This window comes from Cydia strobilella, chromosome 4 (assembly GCF_947568885.1).
Source record: "Cydia strobilella chromosome 4, ilCydStro3.1, whole genome shotgun sequence".
Taxonomy (NCBI): domain Eukaryota; kingdom Metazoa; phylum Arthropoda; class Insecta; order Lepidoptera; family Tortricidae; genus Cydia; species Cydia strobilella.
The window spans coordinates 21,949,556-21,965,265 of record NC_086044.1 but is presented as its reverse complement, the minus strand read 5'-3'; the positions used below and the strand labels follow the sequence as shown (position 1 = coordinate 21,965,265).

At 38.7% G+C, this 15,710-nt stretch overlaps 1 protein-coding gene across 1 annotated transcript in view; it reads left to right on the top strand.

The window, feature by feature from the left end:
* LOC134740809 (nephrin) overlaps window positions 1-15,710 on the top strand; it is a 675,842-nt gene that overhangs the window by 573,471 nt on the left and 86,661 nt on the right. The window contains exon 14 of the mRNA XM_063673431.1: window positions 844-998. Coding sequence (XP_063529501.1) covers window positions 844-998 — 155 coding nt within the window. The remainder of the gene's footprint in view (window positions 1-843; window positions 999-15,710) is intronic.

Here is a 15,710-nt window from a genome sequence, read left to right as displayed (position 1 = left end):
TGAGTGCTTATTTGAATATTTAGCGGTGTTTTGTCGACAGCGCGATTATCCCGCACAGGTGCGGGTTTTTAACTGTCGTCCCAATATTATACACGGCTGTTGTTCACAATGCCTTTTGTAAACATCGGCAGGGTGAACCATTAAATCAGATCCATGATCACAGCTTAAAATAGTCGTCAGACTCTGCAGAAGGTTCTGCGAAAGGTTTTTAGTCGTGTACAAGGTATTTTGTGAACAGAAAGGCCCGTAGTGACGAGCCGAGGGGCGAAAAGTAACAAGATGGATTTGCCGCGGCTGCGCGCGGGGATAAATAAAAGGCGGCGTTTATCACCCCGTTTTGTATAGAAATTTAATTACGAAATACCGGAGTGCGAGTGGACTCGTAGATTACTGGTACATAACGGCTTTCGGGTGATACTTAAACAGGAATCTGCTCGTAAAGTATTCTTTATCGTAACAATTATGTTTGAGGGCACGTTTTTGATCATCTCAGGTTAGCCTAAAAACCAGTCAGAATAATAAGTAAGGGCTAGAAGGTTTTTGACTACCACAGTCACATCCAAACTATGATATTGGAGTAATGCTGTGCGTACTTGATTATATCAAACGAGGTGGAGTTAGCCGTATTTTAGGTCCACTTTTTAACACGTCGGCGTAATGGAACTAGGTTTCTATATTCTATGTTATTATGTCATGTTGTCGTCTATATTCTATGTTATTCTCAACAATGCCCAACTTTTATAACCGTGACCAAATCTCTTGATATGTTCCTCGCCACACTAAACCCAATGATGTCCAACTGAACACAAACAAACACTTAACTATTTATGTGTTCATTCGCAGAGTGAACCTGTCATCAGACGAGCCCTCATGGACGGTGCGGGGTCTGGAGTGGGACGTGAGGTTCCGTCTCGAAGCCGTCGCGGTGAACGGCAAGGGCCGCAGCGCACCCGCGCCGCTTGATGACGTGTTGTTCCGGGATCCTGAGAAGAGAACAGGTCAGTGCACTAATTTTTATCAAGCAGATATATGTCTCCGAGTGATACTAAAAAGGCGTTCAGACATAAGGGAAGGAATGGAAAGATTCGCACGCTTCTCGTAAACTTCCGTAGCTCAGTTGGTTAACAACGATCGGACTGGTGTTCCGAAAGGTGCCAAGTTTGAAAAGAAAAAAAAAAAGGCCAGTGGTGCTTTTAGTATATGTTGTGATATGATTGAGGTCATTGGTTACAAAAGCGGCTGGAAGAATCACACTTTGATAAAGAAAGATGCCAATTTTTCTGTTTTATTTTTGGTGAAAAAGGAAGTCACTGGTCTCCGGTAAATCATAAAACAAAAAAGTAACAGCATCTCTATGTATACCGCGGTATAATTTCATTGTTTGTTTTTTTTGAGTGGGCGAATGCTTTTACCATTGATGTGAATAAATCAAAAAGTGCGACTTTGTATTCAACAGAATGGGACTAATTTTGAGCATTTGATAAATTAAATTGATTAATTTTGAATTAAAATGTTAAAATTCATGGTCTTCCTTTTATTTCTGACACTATGTTATTTAGCAAAAAATAATCCTTATGATGAAGCTTTTCGATCGGTATGATAAAGCTACAGATAATTTTTTTTCTCGTGTAGCGGGTTCGATTCCCGGTTCACCCATGTAATTATTTAAAAATCTATGAATGCAGTTTAAATTGTTTTTTAAATTAAAATAATGTCTTCTTTCAGTAAAATGTTCTACAATATTCAGGGTACTTTCCCTCCATGTTGCATAGCCGTGGGACACCCTGTATAGTTCGTTCGCGTTATGAATGCAGTAAAATTAATACTATCCGCCGGCCTAGCCACGCCTGTAGCCAATCAAATAGTTCCTAATTAGAAAGTCAAGTTCACAGTGACCAGCTGAAGGCAAAGGCATACGTTCTAATTAGGATCGTTTAATTGGTTGCGAGTATCGATAGGCCGCCGGACAATGATGATTTTACTACATTCTGAACGCGAACGAACTATACGAAGGATGCGCCTTAGAAAAGAACGAAATATTCCCAAATTATAGAGAAGTATTGGGCGTAGCTGTACCTTTCATGGCCATATGAGTACGTCACTAACCGTAACTGGGTTTTCTTCTAAATCACTCAACTTAACCTGATTCGGGCGCGGCGAGCCCCGCGGGACCTCGGATGGCTAAGTAGCGACCGGGCAACCACGTTACTATAGCTTAAAGTAGTAAAAAGTAGCGTATCTATTTTCAAATAATTAAGACAGTCATGTGATGAATTATTTATGTCTGTCCGTTTATTACGGTTTTTTTTTTTCAAAAATTCTGAGTTAATTAGAATTATTACGAGTATGTAGCATTGCCTTATCTTATTATCTCAATGTGTGCAACATCTAAGATGGTACATATTTTAATTTTGTGATCTATGATCATGTTAATTGCATCAAATTCCGGAGAGAAACTACTCATTTCATTCTGACATTAATACATAAGCCCTTGCCTTCTAAGATACGAAGGTTACTTTGCCCGACGAATAATAGAGTGCCTATTATGGCTAGTCCCAATTATTACAGAATGTCTGAGTATGTACTAGAGAAGATTTCTAAAGATACCTGAAAGGCCTTAGAAATGTAATCATTAGTTAGTGCTCAAATAAGGTCTAAGAGGATTTCTACGGTAATACTTGATAATATTCGTATGAATAGATATTTATTTTAACCTTTTCGAGGCCGTGTCAAACATAAAAGCTGTCTTAATAACAAAACTTCCATGAGACACAGACATATTAAATAAATAAAAGCTAATATTGTCTTCGGTTACCGCGATAGTTACTCATGAAATAAAACTATGAAAACGGATTATATCGCGTATATTGAATTTATAATACATCCCGACGTTTCGAACTCTTTACAGCGTTCGTGGTCAACGGGTGACTGAGGAAAAATTACAAAGTGCAAAAATACCCACATACTAAAATAATGAACAATCATAGACTACAAACTTTAAGGCTGGTTGTACATGCAAAATCGGTTCATAAGGCTAGTTATACACTACAATTATTTTCAAGTAAAGATATATATATATATACGCGATAAAAACTATGCCGGCTCCAACCCTACACCACGGACCCGAGAAGATTTAATTCCCTCCTAAATTGTAGGAGGGTATCCCAATATGGGACCGGCAACAAACTCGGCGGGACACATCTTTTCAAAACATCAGAATGTCCAGCATCATCCAACACTAAGGTCTCACAGTCTATGTCTCGCTTGCTCCTTTATCAGATGGACTACAGGATCCCAAGCTGGTGGTGGTGGATATTAAAATAAAATAAAATTCAAATAGGAAAAAAATAATGGTACAATTCGATTCTTTACATTTTATTTAAAAAAATATTGTATAGCAAATAGCAACAATATACATAAACGCAACATTTCACCGACAAAATCGCAATTTCCTTGTTTTCCATAAATCGACACGGGCCGTGTCACACGGCTTCTAAGCAAAGTGACACAGTGACGTCACGGTGTGTTACCATTTTGTTAGAGCGTTTCGTCAGTAAAGTGCGGGTGCCATACTGACCATCATTTGTGACTTTTGTATTGCTTTAAGACAATGGGTCCCATACAGACATTTGATCCTCAAAACAAACCTGATCGACTGATACCATTAAAAAATATAGTCAACTACCGAATTCAGTATATTCTGTCGAGTATTTACCTATGTTATGATTATAGAAATACTAATTTCTAGGCACATGAATTCGCAGACAGAAGCTAGTAACGATATAAATCGACCGATCGAAACCTGTGTATCGTTTCCGACTTTACGACAAGCAGATCTAATACTCGTAGGTACAGTCGGCAGCGGGCGATACGTTCAGCACCGTAAATCCTTATTACCACCGCCTGCAGCGACACTTTAAATATTTACTTTTACGGCCACCTAATACAGTGGAGACTGTACGCCGTAAGTTTGCTGACTTTGGGATTATTTCTTTTTAGTTTTCTGAAATCGGTATAGGAAAGTCTATTATATTCTAAATTGGTACTAGAAAACTACTATGACCATATAACATTTTAATTATATTTAAAATATAAAGTACAGTCAAGGGCATAAATATATATACATTCCCAGTTTCAAAAATATGTGTACGCTTTTACACGTTAGACAATAAAGTCGTGTACACATATTTTTGAGCCATTTTGTTTGGATCGATATTTTTGCCTTCGACTGTACTTGCAATATATGATTGTAATTAATTTTATGAAGAAATCAAGTTAGATACTAATTTGGTAACGTGTGCGTATAATTATATTTTCCAGAGTATAATGGTAAAGTTACCGCAAAAGTAGCGAATAAAGGGAATATTTGATGAAAACTTGGAATATTTCTAGTTGCAAGTTCCTGGGCTGCTATTCCAATCGCCTGGCAAGCGCGAACATTGATTGCTCGAGTAATTTGAGAGCGATCTTCGAGGATTTGTAGGCTGGCCTGATTGTGTCTGAGCTAGTGGCAAGGTCACTCACTTTTTAGGCCTGTGCACGCTGATTGTGCGTCTGCGTAGTGCACGTGCGCGTTGTAATATATAGATCCTTATGAGAGATGGCACACAGCTTGCGTGATGTCACTGCGCTGCTCCAAACATTTGTCCACGCTACGCACACGCAGCAGGTGCGAGCTGGCCTTTCTTCAGCTCGAAAACGGTCGGGGATAGTGCGCATACCGTATTATAAAAGCATTGGCTAGTTAGAGTTACGCATTGTTGTTAAACTTTTTGATTGCCCTAACCTATGGCATATCCAAAAATGTTACACAGATCATCTTTGGTACAGTCACTTGCAATAATATGTTGTACAACGAAGGCCGCAAATCGACACGATCTTATTTGTAGAGCCATAAGAGCGTGTCACACATTTTTGCGGCCTTCGAAAAGTAAACTATTATTGCAGGTGACTGTACAAGCTACTATAAAACCATACTTGATGGAAACAAAAGAATACCAAGGCGCGTAAAATAGTGTAAAATAAACAAATATAAAGGTAAGCGTCGGCAAGAGGCTGCCGCGAGCCGGCAGTCGCTGCTCGGCAGTCGCCGCCCGGTCGCGCCTATCGGAATGCTTACGGCGGCGCTGCCCAGCAGCCACGTTCGGCGGCGGCGGTCGGTCGCGGCTGCCGGGCCGCGGCAGCGTCTTGCGGAATGCTATCTTAACTGTAACTAGGTTGTCGCAAGTGCTAACCATCTACGCCAAGCTGCGTTTATGGCTAGAATACATACTTTATAACAGTTATTGTTTATTTATTTATTTTATTATTTAAGGAGTACCATTGGGCTACAAAAACATTATGCTTATTTAGGTAAAAATACAAAGAAAGCCAATTACAATTAAATTAATTAATTAAAGCCAATTTAATTGTATAAGGTACTATTAAGGCCCGTGCACGTGCACTTTGTACCTATTATACAGATGGTTATGAGACACAAACTGCTCACCGCTTGCGTGACGTGTGCGCGCACGACTACAATGCAATGACATGCACGTGCAAGTCTACGCACACGCAACCTGTGTGTCTGGCCTTGACTTTGCACTTGGCGTTCAAAGCTCCTACCTCCACCTAGGTCATGCTATACTGGTTCATTGAAACTCAACTCGCTTGCGCTTATGAAAGCAATAAGAACAAAGCCCCGCTCGTTAGTAAGCGAGCAGCATGCCGCAACTTTCTCTCAGTCATTCTGTGGATTATTCCCGGTGACTTTACAGCCCTCTTACAGCCCAACGTTTCTAAGATGTCACAAAGACGAATTTCGGAAATTGCTAAGGGGCCCACTGATTACCAGTCCGCCGGACGATAGCAGCCTGTCAGTTGTTCGGAACTGTCAGCTTTTGGTTCTAACTGACAGGCTGATATCGTCCGGCGGACTGATAATGAGCTTTATTGTAAGCTTTTATAAAAGCTAGAGCCCAGAATTATCGTGGAATTTTCGATTTTTCACAATTCAGCTTTTACCTTATCGCCTATTATACCTATACCTAGCCACACACATACTTTACACACACACATACATACTTTACATAAAACTCGTACATGAATCCATAAAAATATTAAAAATAAATCTATATGAATTTCGGAATAATTCTTTAACCATCAGCCTATATTTTTCCTTTTTATATACGCCTAAATAAATAATATTGTTTTATATTGTTTTCAGCTTAGTCTTCTTTATTCTGAATTTCAATATATTCGTTGTATAATAATTATGTTTACTTGTTATGATTTTGATAAATGGATTTTGAAATTAAATTTAGCAATACTCTGAAGTCAATAAGAGAGTACTACGTTAGCTCGAAATTTCCACCAAAGGATCATGCCGAATTTGGCCTACGATTTGATAAGGATGCTATACAAGGTGGGAAAAAATTATGGGCCCTAGAGGCAATGTGCCTTAAAACCTTAAGTTATCTTATACTTAAAGTAAACATTCTTTCATTCTTAAAAAGAAACAATGCATTCAAACATTTTTCATTTATTTTTTTCAATTTCGCTTGTCTAAAAATATTCTTGAGTACTAAATATTCGATTTTATGGATATTTTGTACGACACACGAGTGTTAGTCCTAATGTTTCTTAAGGAAGGGTTATCATTAACATTAACTGTATCGAATAGTGCAATAAAATAGCGAGTTTATTTTTTGAAATTTTTAGTCGGTTCGATTCTTCGATTCCCGGGCGTTGTTCTTTGGTGTGTTTCTTTTTAATAATAAAAGAATGTTTCTTTTAAGTAAAATGTGCTAACTTAATGTTTTAAGGCACTTTCCCTCCAGAGACTATTTTTTTTCCACACTGTATATACGAAAAATATAATCATATTTCTTGCCATCTCATACTATATTAGATTCCAACGGACACTTCTTAGTACCGAAAATAAGTAACAGAGTACTTACTTACTTACTGCTGTGGCGCGACGACCCGAAGTGGATCTTGGCCTCCGACACCAAAGACCGCCATGCTACTCTGTCCAAAGCTGTTTCTGTCCAGTCGACGGCGCCGAGTTCGCTGAGGTCTTTCTGCACTTCGTCTCTCCAGCGGTACCTAGGGCGTCCAGACGGAACGACGGACAGACGGAGACGGAAGTAAAAGAGTAATTAAACCAAATCAACACATCGAACCACGCCATTACATAGAATCAATGACATTTTATAAAAGTTCATGTCAAGACACCATGACTAATGCTCGCCTTTGTACCTAAATTTATATGAATTTCATGTTAACAATTTTTGTTTTGTACAATTAAGTGATTTACTACTACTACTACTAATCTAAGATCAAAGACAAGGAAACAGCGTCTCACACATTAGGCCTTGATTAAATTGCCAGGAGCATTAAGGGAATGAACATTGTAAGCTATCTTTCATCTGGGAGTAGTGAATACAAACACCTTTAGATATCAGCACTAAAAATCAGCCTAAGACTTAGGTATTAATTACGTCTTCAAGAATAGGTCCCGCACTGTAAAGATGAATATATACCAAAATAAAAGGATTTAACTAATAGGATTTAATTAAGGATTAAACACTAATTAATAGACGCTGTGATCGTACTTGCAAAGTTATTATGAAGCGAGTTAGTGAAGTCGTTGGTTAGGCTTTATTAAAAAACCGGCCAAGTGCGAGTCGGACTCGCGCACCGAGGGTTCCGTACTTTTTAGTACATATTTGTTGTTATAGCGGCAACAGAAATACAGCATCTGTGAAAATTTCAACTGTCTAGCTATCAAGGTTCAAGGTAGGTATCAAGGTAAGCCTGGTGACAGACAGACAGACGGACAGCGGAGTGTTAGTAATAGGGTCCCGTTTTTACCCTTTGGGTACGGAATCCTAAAAACGGGTCTCTATTACTAAGATTCCGCTGTCTGTCTGTCTGTCTGTCTGTCCGTCTAGCAGGTTGTATCTCATGAACCGTGATAGCTAGAGAGTTGAAATTTTCACAGATGATGTATTTCTGTTGCCGCTATAACAACAAATACTAAAAACAGAATAAAATAAATATTTAAGTGGGGCTCCCATACAGCAAACGTGATTTTTTTTTGCCGTTTTTATGCGTAATGGTACGGAACCCTTCGTGCGCGAGTCTGACTCGCACTTAGCCGGTTTTTTTATAGTATTTTTATTTCTTAAATGTACATTTCTAAATAAATGTGCTAAACTTAAAAAAAAAACTGCAAACATTTTACGTGACAGCTACTCCGTTTAAAAATGAAAAGTCATAGGGAGATGTATAGTGAACAGCGGAATTCCTTCGCTTCATCCAACAGGTAAAATCCGTGTCCAAATATCTTCAATTTGAGACCAAATAGTATACCTCGGACTTTATTATAGATGAAAAGACAGGCCAATTCGAACGAGTACACCCGTTTTTGGACCCGAGTTTTTGACCCTTATGACATCCATTAAACTTAAACTACGTCCGAAAGAGAGGTATGGGCACTGTGAATGACATCTCGCTTTGTGTGGTAGGGCACAGGACAGCGGATGTAATTCCAGATCTAGAGCAGAGCCCAACTGCGGAAGCACCTCCACCTTACAGAAAACCTCAGCCAAGTAACACTAGACCCTACTGTTGTGTTCCTGCCGGTGAGTAAGGTTGCCAGAGCTCAACGAGGGTGCGGAGTGTTAGGATCGGCAACGCGCATGTAACTCCTCTGGAGTTGCAGGCGTACATAGGCTACGGAGACTGCTTAACATCAGGCGGGCCGTATGCCTGTTTGCCACCGACGTAGTATAAAAAAACACTAACATTAGACAGAAATTTGAATCATATTATTTAGTTATCGTGCGTCTCGCCCGCGCCAATGTATGTACGAACAAGTAAAAGCGAATGCTGATTGAAATCAGTTCTTAGATGTCATTCTGATATCAGTTTACGTTCGAATTGGAATAGTGTAATCAGCGGAGGGGTATGTCGACTATTTCTTTGAAACGTTGAATGGGGATTCCGGGCAAGTTCGAGATGAGTCTTTATTGTGATGTAATTTGATTCAAGGACGCGAGAGTAGTCATGTGCTGTGATTTAATTCCTTAGAATATTTCTGTTCCCTGAATAGTTCCCTAACGGCACGATTATTTTAATTGCACTGGATATTAAAATAATCAAACAAAGTAAAATAAGAATTCAGTTTTCTTTAATTATGCTGTAAGCATAGTTTAAAGTTAATAAGTCATAACTAAACTATAGCTACATAGATATAAATATATAAAACTTCAGTTTGTACTTCTAACTAACTTCTTTACTTCTTTGTTGTATTGTAAATGTTAGTTACAAGAACAAATTTCAGGGTCTATTATACTCATATATCCTAAAAAAAAATACTTTGATAAGGTCATGACAGGTTGACTGCTAATATACAGGGCGTCCCAAAACTGTGGGACATAAAGGGAAAGTACCTTAAATATCGTAGATAGGATATTTTGCTAAAAGAAGACTTTGTTATTTTTAAAAGTTAGCAATACTGAATTCAAAGATTTTCTAAAAATTCCTTTCTTCGTCTGGGAATCGAACCGACATTTAAATGTGAAAAAAAAATCACCCGATTTTTTTTATCGAAAGAATGGACAAAAATATTTAATTCTTCTTAAGTAACATAGTTTCTTAAAAGAAACAACAACAATAAGGCTTCAATTGGCTTGTTTCTTTCTGTTTTGTTAGGAGTGGCCAATAACTATAGCAGTCACCTTTAAATGCATATGATTTACTTTTTTAATGAAATATAAAAATATATTCAATTTCAGGGAACAGCCCCCAAATTTACCCAATATATTTTTATGATCAGCAATATTCCGTGGAATTTTCCAGAAATTCCGGTTGGGAATATTTCCCACAGCCCATCACTAGAGGGGAGGCTTCTGAGGAGCCTCTTGATTAATCTCGCCGGTAAATCCGAGGCGCGTTTAATTAAAATGGGATTATCTGGAGGTTACAGCGGCGGGCAGCTGCGCCAGGTACCACTACTACCACTTGCCCTTGCCAGGAAATTCAAAGATTTTTATTGAACATACTTACTTAACTTACTGCTGTGGCGCAACGACCCGAAGTGGATCTTGGCCTCCGACACCAAAGACCGCCATGCTACTCTGTCCAAAGCCGTTTCTGTCCAGTCGACGGCACCGAGTGCGCTAAGGTCTTTCTGCACTAGTTTCGTCTCTCCAGCGGTCCTAGGGCGTCCAGACGGTCTTCGGCCACAGTTTTTATTGAACATAGTAATAGTATTTTTATACAATAATACAGTCTAGTACCGGGTTTACTGTTTAGGCTGCGAAGTTTGCTGAGTGGCTTAAGTAAGGTACAAGATTGAAAAGCATCATATCACACATCAATACATTTTCTGTTCTCCGTGCGGAAAGCGTCAACATGCTGCTTTTAACGAGCAGAAATAGTAGGTACATTTCGATGCTAGTGCGGAAAGTATGCCATTTTTTTTCGCGATTTCGTGGTTGGTCTCATAGTAAAAATTGCGGTTTACTAATGTATTGCCAAAAATCGTTTCCCAAAGTGTCTCCCCAAACTATTTTACGCAAATTATCATTTGGCAAAATTTCATTTCGCAAATTTTCATAATCCAACCTAACCTAACCCAACCTAGTACGTCATTTTCATTTCGCAAGTATGGGGTTGGGAAATGAAATGGTTGCGAAGTAAAAAACTTGCTAAAATTTTATTTGGGAAATGAAACTGATGCCATAAGTTTGTTGGGAAGTGAAATTTGGCGGAAAATATTTTGGCTAAACGGCGGTATCCCAAAAATTGCTCAGTATAATCCCAAAACCTCCCTGGTAACGGGAATGCAATTATTTTTTTGCCAACCTGTATATGTAAACAGGCACCAATGTGAAGGCCGGCCCACACTTATCCCACCTCCCCGTTTTGACCTTACATAATTATATTAATTACATAATTATATAGTTATTTACCCATATTTTATTGCGTCGTTTTCACTATTTACCCAAGCACATCGTCTGTTATTTTTACAAATGTACCGAAAGCTCTCAATATAATAACAACAAAAACAATCAAGAATATTAAAATTTCTCGCTGGAAAGCTGCGTCACGATGAAACTGTATCGGATTGAATAGGGTTCTACATATTATATCAAGTGTAAAATTACTTACGGAAACGTAATGCGCATCAATGTGATGTGAGATCGAGCGTGAAATGTTATATAAGCCGGTGTGCACACTGAGGTACTGACCGTTTAATGTTTTGATACAATAAGTAAAAAATACATAATTTTAAAATCATACCGATCGAGATCGAGCGTAATTTTTTTGGATCTCCTTTCTCAAACACTAACAGTGCAAGCAGCGTTCGCGACGGTAAAATAAAAGTACCTAATCGAATTACAAAGAAGGTGTTTGTATTTTCTATCAAGCAAAAGAGAGAGCTATCTAATATCTAATATTGTTTTCAGTTACCGCGATAGTTATTCATGCAATAAAACTATTTAACGGATTATATCACGTATAATGAATTTAAAATACTTTAGAGAGCTATCTGCTCAAGTTATACAATATTTAGTTCTCACTCTAACATATAGCTCTACTCCTCACAACACACAACTCTCAAACATACTCACGGTCTTGCTTAGAGTCCTGCAAGTGACTTGCAAGACAAGACAAGACTTGCAGGACTCTAAGCAAGACCAAGAGTATAAGTACTTAAGTACGTACGTTTAAACGCACGGTGTGCCCACAGTCCTTCCGTGCCTTAGCCACAACGCGATTACGCAGCAAATTGCGAACCCATGCCTCACCCTTCAATCAAACATGCCCAATTTCTTACCCAAAGCTTTCGAAGGTCTTATTCCAATCGGACTATGATGGGAATCAAGCCAGGGCAAACCAGAATAAGCCTCCCGGTTTATATAAGATTTCGCAATCACTCTATAATAAACATAAACACTCCTATGATGTTGTTTTTAATATTCTGGCAAATAAAATAATTCTGATTCTGATGGACGTGGTAAATTATGTACCATAAATCCTGTAAAATAAGTATTTATCATCAGCTTTTAAACACTGGAAACATATTAACATAAACAAAAGCCATAGAGCTGCTTAAGTTTGACGTTTCATTGATTTTTGGACATTCAGCTGTCATCAGTAAAATATCAACAATACTTCAATTATTCTCTTAGATCTCATGATTGGTGCCCTTACTATAGACTGGTTTCCAGAAAACTTAATTCACTGGCGGCTAAACCAATGGTAATACAGCCAGCCGTTTACCTTTCTTCTGGCAATTCGACCCGTTCATTTTCACAGAACCTGAGACCCGAGATGAAAAGACAACAAGATACTTTAGAGCCATCGATCTCTGTCAATAACGATACGGCTGGAAACAGTGGAATAAAGATATTTAATTTGGGCCGCGGTCGCCCGGCCGTGACTATTCCGGTTGTAGACGGTCTGAAATAGCTTTCGGCTTGAGTTTGAGACGGTACATAAGGTACAGGATTAACATTACGAAGCAGAGAAACGGCTTTAAATAATTGTATTTATCGTCAATGGTTATGCGCGGCTCTGTATTCTTGTCACATACACAGCCAGCCAGCGGATTTTAATAAACTCGACTCGAATTGTCGACTGCCAGCGTATTTCGGAACGGCTTGACTCCTTGGCGCTGCGTAGAGATGTGGCCTCGCTCTGCATTTTCTATCGCGTGTATAACGGGGAGTGCTCCGAGGAATTGTTCGGATTAATCCCTGCAGCTTCTTTTCGCCATCGCCCTACGCGACAACATTACCATCCTCACCACTTAGATGGTTGGCAGTCCTCAACTGTGCGTTTCTCTAGAAACTTCCTGCCTCGCACAGCTAAACTGTGGAATGAACTGTCGCCTGCGGTATTTCCGGACCGATATGACCTTCAAACCTTCAAGAGAAGAGCGTATTCCCATCTTAAAGGCCGGCAACGCACTTATAACCCCTCTGGTGTTGCGGGTGTCCATGGGCGGCGGTAATCGCTTACCATCAGGTGATCCGTCTGCTCGTTTGCCTCCTATTTCATTAAAAAAAAAAAAAAAAAAAAATCAAGCAAATCAAGCATTGTTACTTACTTATGCAAGTCCTTACAGGTTATTATGGTCGCGCTTACCGCATTTACCGCATACAGAATGTTATAACAAGATACTTACAGCATTCGGTCACATTCGGATACCGCGCGTTTGTAAGAAACGTGTAAGAGACGCAACAACATGGCGTATGCCGGAAATGTCTCCATAATACGCCTGATGCAGTGCGTTTTAATATTCGCTTTGCATCCAAACGCCATATTGTTAAGGCAAAAGTAACGTACCAATCCATAAAGTTCTACTATTGCATGCACTTGAGGCATGCTTTTCAGAAACCATGGAAGAGAGGAACGGTTGTAATGCTGTTACTCTATTACGTTTCTTACCTCCTGCACTTAAAGATACACAGTTGACTCGTGTTAAGCAATCTCGACGACAAACATTAACAGAGGACTCAGTACACTTACAGACGACAAACATTAACAGAGGACGCAACGAAACTGGCGAACGCAATGTCAAGCAGACTAGACTGTTTCGATATTGAGCATTTCAGAAAATGTTTGCGAAAGGTACCGTTCTAATTAAACTGCACCAGTTGCTGCTGCAATATTGCCGACATTGCTGCCGACTGCATTGCTGCCGGAAATGTTATATATATACAAATGTCGTTATCTCATTTTAGAAAAGGTTTTTAATGCTAGTCAAAACTGGCAAAATGAGTTCAATCGACGAACTAATTTGCACCAATATATAACAGTGCAGCTTCTAATTATAACATATTTATACAATTCACAGTGTATTAATTCCTGCTAAATTTCTGGCACCATCTTCTCGGGACAGAGGTTTTTCTTGAGGAATCAGTGTTATTTTTTTTAACGTTTATAAGCCCATTGCTGAGCTAAACTTGAAGAAAAAATATGTTCGACTTTTCGATCATCGCTTTATTATCGTCCGTATCGTTCTACTATTTACATTTACTATATATCTATCTCAGTCTATGGTGTCTGTACCGCTAAATAGGTAATTAAGTATCGACGAAGGGTATTACGTTTCGATCTTTAATATCGAATGTAGAATTAGCCCTTACACACAGCTAATTCAGTAAGCAACACGTCAAGATAATGCTCATCCGGTGCCTTGATGTGACTTGATAAGGAAGCATTGTGGTGCACGTCACGTGTCGCCGGGTGTACCGTGCACAATGGCTCGTGCACGTTGTAAATAATTGTTCGTAGCCACGTTGACTTGTAACTACTAAAGGCTTGTTTACACTTTAGCGGTATTGCGGCACGACATTGCTGCCGACTGGCTTTTCTGCCGCAAATGTAATAATCCAGGAAGCAACATCGATTTTTGACATTTGTGGTAGCAATGCAGTCAGCAATAATGTTGCACTGCAATCCTGCTGCCAACGACATCATTACTCCACGAAACGCCAATAGGCTAGATGACAAAGTTTCATTAATGGTATCAATCGATCAGGTTTGTTTTTAGGATCAAATGTATATATTGCGTTAAAAGCAATACAAAAGTCAGATATGATAGTCGAAGTCTGACAGTCGTACTTCACTCGCGAAACGCTTCTAACAAAACGATAAGTGAACGTGACATCTAGGTCACTGAGAGCTCATCTTGAATGTATGGAAAATAAGCAAAATTGCGATTTTGTCGGTGAAATATTGCGTTTATGTATACATATTGCTGTACAATCTTTTTTCAAATAAAATGTAAGGAATCGAATGGTACCCTTACTTCTCTTTTTGAAAGTTAAAAAAATCAATTTTTTGAAATTTTAGGTCCTGTATTTTTGTATTATTTTAATATCCACATTATTGTGATAAATTGCTCATTTGCTATCTATTTTACTAGATTTTGTTATATGCGGCAGCAATATCGAGCCGCATTATTACAGCAGTAATGCTGGTGCAGTCTGAATTCGAACCTTAAGTATGCTGTCAAGCAGCCACGGTGATAACCATGATCTCGCCTCAGTACGCCCAAATGCACCAGGGAACAAACAGGATTTGCGTGAGGACAATGCACTTATCCTTATCACATCACAGAGCGATGCACAGTGCACCTTAACTGCCGCCTAAGGAAATGAAAGGCCCAAAATCTTGTATAGTGATGATGACACATGTTGAATTTTATAACAAAATCTACTAAAATAGATAGCAAATGAGCAATTTATCACAATAATGTGGATATTAAAATAATTATATGGAAACAATACAAAAAGTAAGTATACCATTATATTCCTTACATTTTATACAGACAAAGATTATACAGGAACTATATACATAAACGCAATATTTCACCGACAAAAACGCAATTTTCTTGTTTTGTCCATACTTTAAGATGGGCTCTCAGTGACCTTGACGTCACGTTCACTTATCTTTTTGTTAGGAGCGTTTCGCGAGTGAGGTACGACTGTCAGATTGACTATCATTTCTGACTTTTGTATTGCTTTAATGCAATGGGTCCCATATAGACATTAGATCCTAAAAACAAATCAGATCGATTGATACCATTAATGAAAATTTGTCACAGATATACCAAGTTGCGGTAAGTTTCCAAATAGTTGGTAAAGTTCTCGAAATATTCACACTAATGAAAGGACTCAACTTTTATTTTGGAAATGGATAATTTC